The sequence below is a fragment of the Hyaena hyaena genome, unplaced genomic scaffold, assembly GCF_003009895.1.
Source record: "Hyaena hyaena isolate Hyena2069 unplaced genomic scaffold, ASM300989v1 scaffold_0, whole genome shotgun sequence".
Taxonomy (NCBI): Eukaryota; Metazoa; Chordata; class Mammalia; order Carnivora; family Hyaenidae; genus Hyaena; species Hyaena hyaena.
The window spans coordinates 7,045,132-7,052,338 of record NW_024080632.1 but is presented as its reverse complement, the minus strand read 5'-3'; the positions used below and the strand labels follow the sequence as shown (position 1 = coordinate 7,052,338).

General features: G+C 59.6%; 1 protein-coding gene across 1 annotated transcript in view; it reads right to left on the bottom strand.

Annotated features, from left to right (window-relative positions):
* Positions 1-209: 209 nt before the first annotated feature.
* TPCN1 (two pore segment channel 1) overlaps positions 210-7,207 on the bottom strand; it is a 66,879-nt gene continuing 59,881 nt past the window's right edge. The window contains exons 23-28 of the mRNA XM_039236287.1: positions 6,835-6,881; positions 6,228-6,296; positions 5,985-6,069; positions 5,051-5,190; positions 4,826-4,906; positions 210-2,631 (exon numbers count right to left, since the gene is read on the bottom strand). Coding sequence (XP_039092218.1) covers positions 2,509-2,631; positions 4,826-4,906; positions 5,051-5,190; positions 5,985-6,069; positions 6,228-6,296; positions 6,835-6,881 — 545 coding nt within the window. The 3' untranslated portion in view covers positions 210-2,508. The remainder of the gene's footprint in view (positions 2,632-4,825; positions 4,907-5,050; positions 5,191-5,984; positions 6,070-6,227; positions 6,297-6,834; positions 6,882-7,207) is intronic.

Here is a 7,207-nt window from a genome sequence, read left to right as displayed (position 1 = left end):
CAGCTCTTACTGGCTCTTTCTTACCTGGGCCGGGTGGTAAGCGGCCGGTGCCAGGGCCAAAGGCCTGATGGATCGAGCTCTGCGGCACACCGAGGGGTGGGGCTGAGGTGGGGGTCAGGGCTGACCATGGACGAGCCCTCCCCCCCTTCCCCACAATAACCGGAAGCCAGGATCGGCACTTAATGGAAATCACGAGGCAGCAGCCACGCTTACAAAGCAGAGGCCTTTTTTATTAATATGCCAGAAACCCGGAGACATAGTGGGTTTTCTAGGTAACAAAACACCGATGTACAAAACCTTGCTGTGTTGCTCCCGCTGGCCATACAAAATGATTGTCGCGTGGTGTGGAGTAAGGCAGGGTTGGGGGAGGGAAGCGAGGCGAAGGGACCAGATGGCATCCCCCCAAAGCGGGGCAGGGCACAGTGCCATCGCGGCTGCTGGCGAGGCTGACCTTGGTTTCATTCAGCTGTGACACGGGAGGTGAGGGGCCATCTGAGCTGGATGATGTCCTGGGTCCCCCAGAGCTCATCCAGGGGCCAGCTGTCCTCAGCCTCAATGACAAGGGTGCCCACTACCAACGGGAGTCTGGCCCGCTCCATCCATCCCAGCTAAAACCAGGCCTTTCTAAGAGGACAGGGCTGGGAGGGAAGACTAGATCCCACCCCCCACACCGGGGGCCTCAACTACCCTGGCGCCCCTCCTCAGTTCCCCGGGGAAGGGACTAGACTGAGGCCCAGGCACTCAGGGCAGAAGACCTATCCTTTGTAAGCCGTCCCTGGACTCCCGCTTCCAAAATACCCATTTCAATACACAAATGCTTAAAGGCACCCAATTGTGCAAATAAAGTTCCTTCTCTGGAAAGGGCAGAGGCTTCTGGCCTGGCGCAGAGCTGCCCGGACTGGCCGGTGGCCCTCGGAGATGGAGAGGACGATGCCCTGTGGGGAGCTCACCGGTTCACTGTTTCCCCAAAGGGCTGTGCTTTAAGAACAAGCCCCCCACTCCTCCCCAGCAGGGACACAGCTGTGCAGCGCTGACTCCAGTCAGCAGCCCCTCCGGGCCGGAAAGGCTTGGCCTTGCACATGGCCCGGGGAGGTGGGGAACCAGCAAGGCATCCCTGGGATCAGGCCCTGCTCTGCTAGGAAGAGGGCCTGGCAGGGGGCCTTCTGCCCGCCCACGTCCTGAGTCTGGGCAGGCAGTGGAGGCAGCTGGGAAGCCGGGTGAGGGGCAGGATGTCAGGCTAGGTTTGCAGCCCAGCACCCCGCTTCTGCTGTGCCACCAGCCGCGCTCACAGGAGCTGCCACCCGTCGCCTTCTCTGGATTCAAGCACCGGGCCTGCCCCAGCCACACTGACCTCAGCGAGAACTCCCCCAAGATCGAGGGCTCACCCAGACCTACTTGTGCATCAACCACCTCTGCTAATGCAACACCGCAGAGTGGAGCCCCCTCCACCCCCACCGCCCCCCGGGTCTGGCCTTGGTCCAGTCCACGGAGGTGACTGCTCAAGGCGCAGAGGGAGCTGTCCGCGTGGCCGGGCAGGGGCTCAGCCACAGGGCTGCCGTGGCCATCCCGCGGCGAGCTTCTGCCCCGCAGCAGGCCCTGATGCACAATGGGAAGGGCCTGCCGTGTGACCCAGCGTCTGCTCGACCGAGACCATCACAAGGAGAAGGGACTTTGTGGAGAAAGCCCATTTCAGGAGCTGCTCCGGGGTGGTAGCCCTCGGCCCGGTCTCTTGCTTGCTTTCCTCCTCCCGCTGGGCTGAGGTGCTAATGGAGCCCACTTCAGAAGGATTTGCGGCAAAGAGGGTTAAACCAAAGGAAGCGTGGGAGAGAAGCCTCCTGAGCCAGGGCGTGAAACTCACAGTCTCTCGCTGCCCAGCACCGGCTAATTGAGATCTGACCGCATGGGTACAATCACACCCCTTGATTACTCTTTCCATTAGGTCCTAGGCACTGTTCCCCCAATGGAATGTTCTATTACATTATCATATATATAGAAATACTAACCCCGAGGATGTAGGCTCTTTCCTCCTAAGTGGTTTTGTCCCTAAAGCAGCGCCCAGGAACCCCATGCCGCGGGGCAAGTTAGTGGGAAGCTGTCAGCTAGGGCGAGAGTGTGAGAGCAGCCACTGGGAAGACGGTTTGGAGCTGGCCTGGGGAGGGCTGGCCCACTTTGAAGGCAGGCCCTGCAGAGATCGGCGGGATCTACCCAAGTGGTCTTCTTCTGAGGGGGCCTTCTGGAACTTTCCACGTTAGGAAAAGAGTTCACGGTGGCCCAACCCCCCCGAACCAAAGTGACATTTGGGGTTAAGGAAAACAGGGCAAGGTGGTTACACACCAGACCCCATCTTGTCTTTTCTCTCTTCCTATATATAAATATGTGCATATATATGAGTGTGTGCGCGTGTGTGTTTACATACACACACGCGCACACACCTTTTTTCTTCAATACGTCGTAGTAAAATAATACTATGTGTTATTGCATAGAAGAGATGGCTTCCGCACGCAGGGGCTAGGTGATGGTCTGGGAGCGCTGGCGGCCGCCTGGGGGCTGCGGGGAGGGGGGGACCTGGCTGCTGCCGCCAAGCTGTCGCCGCTGTTCCTCTTGCTGGCGGGCGTGTTCCTCGAACCACTCCTAGAGCAGAGAGCAGACGGGATGCTGAGCGGGCTGCACCCTCCCCCCCCCAGCCAGCCCTACACTCATCCCCACCGGAAGGGGCCCCCGGGCACACATTGGGCACCAGGAGCCTCAGGACAGAGGGGGCGGGGCTGCAAGTCACCCAACTGTGACTGGAAGGTCCCCTGAGCCCTGGACCTGCTGGGATCCTGAATGTGGCCCGAAGAGAAACCTCTCCCTTACTGCAGCGCCAGACAGGCTCAGTCGGTTACGCGTCCAACTCTTGATGTCGGCTCAGGTCATAATCTCACAGTTCATGAGTTCGAGCCCCGCATCGGGCTCTGTGCGGTCAGTGTGGAGCCTGCTTGGGATTTGCTCTCTCCCTCTCTCTCAAAATAAATAAATTAACTTAAAAAAAAGAATCTTTCCCTTATCAATTAGAGGCTTGCAGACCTCCTTATAAATACTCTCCTTGGCACATACCAGCTCTTTAAGTGAAGCCCAGGTAGTACTAATCATCCTCTGTTTGTGGACATAATCTTCTGTCCTTTACAAAGGGATTCCCTGCCGTCATCCCTTTTGACCTTGGCAGGAACGGTGTCCCCATTATATTCCCGGGAAAAGCGAGGCTCACAAGTTGCAGAAAGCGGGATGAACCTGAGTGCCTCTCCTAACTCCCATGTTGCCTGCACCGCCCTCCACTAAGGCTGTGAAAGGATTTTGGGGGAAAAAAAAGCAACCCGCCTGAGACCATTACTGTTATGTCACCCAAGGTCTTCAGGGACAGGTATTCAGGTAATGAAGGAATCAAAACATCTACCTTACATTTTTAAAGAGTCTGAACCACAGAACTTGATGGCTTCAAAAAGACTGAGATGGCTTTCTTGTGTGACCCCTCACCGGACTGGGGGAAACTGAGGCTGGGAGTGGACAGGCAGGCGGACAAAGGACAAGTCCTGCAGTGGAGCGTGTGGCCACGTGAAGCCTCTCCCCTGCCTTGTGAGCCGTTCCTCAGGTGGGAATGCACTGGGTGACTCGCCCAAGGTCACAGAGCCGGCACTCGAACCCAGGTTTTCTGACGCCAAGCTTGTTAGTTTCGAGCCCCTGTGACTCCTGTCTCCTGAACTGCTCTGTGGCTGTGCGCCCCTTGCGTTTTCATAGAGAAGGGGTAAGTCAGATCAGGGGACCGCAGCCTCCCCGCCTTTTGGGCGTGGACACCGGGCATCACTATCCCGGTGGGGAAACAGGATTTTCTCTCTCTTTCACTCTGGGAGAGTGCCAGCAACGGCACAGTCACGAAGGTGACATGGGACAGTCTCCCCCGAGCCCTGGGGATTGAACAGAAGACCCAAAGCAGGACTCGCACACTGGTGGCCTGTGGTCCGTGGGTTCTCTGCCTGGAAAGTAGGACGTCAGCCCGCAAGGCACTTTGCAAGGTCATTTACTTAGCTGCTAATGTGGAAAGATGGGGAGATTTTGTAAAAAAAAAAAAACTTCTCCGTTTTCTTAAGTGGGAACAAAAATTCCCCAAACAGGGGAGCCTGGGTGGCTCAGTCAGCTAAGCATCCAATTCTTGCTCTCAGCTCAGGTTGTGATCTCACGGTTCGTGGGTTCGAGCCCCACATTAGGTTCTGTGATGAGTGTGGAGCCTGCTTGGGATTATCGCTCGCTCTCTCTCTCTCTGCTTGGGATTATCGCGCTCTCTCTCTCTCTCTCTCTCTCTCTCCTCTCCCCCCCCTCCCCTGGTTGTGCTCGCTTTCTCTCTGTCTCTCTCAAAATAAATAAACATTAAAAAAAAGAAACTCCAACCTCTCTGAAGAGCCCCGCCCTTGCCAGCTCAGCACGGCCCCCCCTCCCTTGTGCCCATCTCTGTCCCGCGGTACTCAGTGCACCTGCGGCTCTGGCTCAGAGTAAGGAGTGGAGGTGACGTCCTGGAGGACGCTCTGGTGGCCATGCCGCAGGGAGAGAGCGCGCCGGACCACTGCTCACGTCGGGGAAGGGCTGAGGGTTCATGGCCGAGCCCACGTCCTGCCCAACCCCAAGTCCCGGACGCCAGCGATCCCGATGCACGGCCCCGATCCCCCGCTTGCCAACGCGGCCCCACACTCACGCAGGGACGGAGAGCAGCCCGCGCTCGGCAGCAGGGGGCCCCCTCCCTAGGCAGGAGCTGGCGGGGCGAGCCCCGAGACGGCATCCGCAGGGGTGCGCCTACCTGGATCTCCTCTTGGTACATCTTTAGGCTCAGGTCACTTTTGGTCCTTGATCTCCGTCCCAGAAACACCACGGAGTTTTGCTGAAGAAGAGCGGAGGCTCAGGGACTGCCCGAGCGGGAGCCCCGGCGGCCTGCCCGGGGCTGGCTGGAGGGGGGCGGCGGGGGAGGGCCGGCGCTAAGCTAAACCCTGCCCCCTCCCCTGGGAGCGGCCCCGAGGCCCCTCACCTCGTGTCTCTCCATCTGAGAGAGGACCATCAGCAGCCGGGTGACGTCCGAGCTGGCGGCCCGCACCTCCCGGTAGAGCTCCAGGACAGCCACCAGCTCCTCCCTGGAGATCTCCTTCTCGAGGGTGATGCCGCCGTCAACTGCGGGAGGGAGGCCAGCACTGGGAAGGGGCCTGGGGCTCAGAGCCCCCCGTCTGGCCTGGTCAGCTTCACGCATCTCCCCGCTGCCCCGGCGGGGGGCCTGAGGCTCCCTCTCTGAGCGAGACCGCACCCCCCACCTCCTGCCGTGTGGTGACCCCCCCTCCCCGTCCCTTCCCTGCCCTTTGCCGGTGGTCAGAGCTGCGGTGATAGAGCAGAAGGAGGAACCACCCGGCGCAACATTTACAGCCTTTAAATCTAGAACCGCACTGTGGGCGGAGGTGAGACCAAAGGGGACACGCGCTGCGGGTGACGAGTGTCTGGGAGGCGCGGGGAGGCGGGACAGAGGTGCTGTGCTCCCGAGGAGCCCGTCTGCTGGGTGGTTTTTCTCATCTCACACACGTAACGTTTCTATTCTAAAAATGAGATCTAGGGGCGCCTGGGTGGCTCAGTCGGTGGAGCGTCCGACTTCGGCTCAGGTCATGATCTCACGATTTGTGGGTTTGAGCCCTGCATCAGGCTCTGTGCTGACAGCTCGGAGCCTGGAGCCTATTTTGGATTCTGTGTCTCCCTCTCTCTCTGACCCTCCCCTGCTCACGCTGTCTCTCTCTCTCTCTCACAGAAATAAATAAAACATAAAAAAAATTAAAATGAGATCTAGAGCTTTCTTTGGTCGTTACACATGTGAGAATCGGTGTGAATGAGGGGCCTGTCACAGGTCAGCCAGACAGCTATGAGCTGCGCTGCCAGCCAGACGGGCAGTGGGGGACGCCTGGGCCACAGCTGCCCGCACAGACCTTCCGAGTCCTGGTTCTTGCGGCTGTAGTTCATACGGAAGACGAAGGCCTCAAGGATGAAGGCGACAATGATAGTCATCACCACCTGGCAGGGGGGGGTTGTGACTGTGGAGCCCGCGCTCAGCAGAGCCTGTCAGCTACCCCTGCCCGGCCCCTCCTTCCCGGGCTGCCGCCCACCCGGCAGTGGCAGCTGACGGCCCAGATAAGTGGCTGGTGAAGGGTGTCCTGGGGCCAGCCACCTACCATGGTCACAATGTAGAAAGTCATGAAGTACAGGCGGCTCCAGTGGGAGGTCTGAGAGGTGACACCTTCCTGGGGACAGGGGGAGGCAGCTGGTAAGCGGGTGGCCCGGGTGGGACCGGGTCGCCGTGGATAGCCCCCGCCTGATTTGCCTTGGGTTGTGGGAGACACAGGAAGGGGACAGCCGTCCCGGGGGCTCAAACCTCCTCTGTGCTGCCTGAGGCTCGGAGCTCCCCGGGGCAGCGGGGCTCAGGACTAACGTGGGAAGCTGAGTCCCAAAGGCGGTGGCACTGGGAAGGGTTTAGGGAACGGAAAACAAAAACCAACCGCCCTTGCCACAGCGCTCCCGGACTGAGAAGCCCCTCCCCGAGTGGGGGGAGAAGGTCGGACACCCACAGGCTAATGGGCAGGGACGGAAGCCACATCTAGCGGATGCAGAGGGGTGGCTCCCGGGGCCCAGCCCGTACTGTGGGCACTCCGCAGAACCCCAGCCCTGTGTGACCCCATCGGGGAACAGAAGAGTGGTGCATCCCATCCAGGGCCAGGCAATACCGGCGGTGGCCTCAGAGGCCAGTGGGAAGACGCCCCCAGGAGCTGCCCGAGTCCTTACCATGATGATGTACCAGTTGTTGACAACCGTGAGCTCGAACAAGGTCACTGCCAAAGGGAAGGGTAGAGGAGGTTTTGATCAGACTCCCCTTTTCAAAGTCAGTTTCAGGTGGCCTCTCTGCACCTGTCCTGGGTACCATGCGCCTAAACGATGGCCTCCCGCTTGGGCTGTGAGTTCTGAAAGTCTTGGCCACGGCCTTCCCTGAGAGCCCCATCCCCCCCCACATGCTGCAACCTTGGCCCGGTCCCAAACGGGCGTGCCCCCTGCCTCAGCTGCCTGTGACGAACCAGGGCTGGGGGTGGATGGTGGGGACAGAGCGGGCAGACCGTACTCGGCAGAGATCTGGGATGCCGAGAGGGGTTCCCCGTCCTCG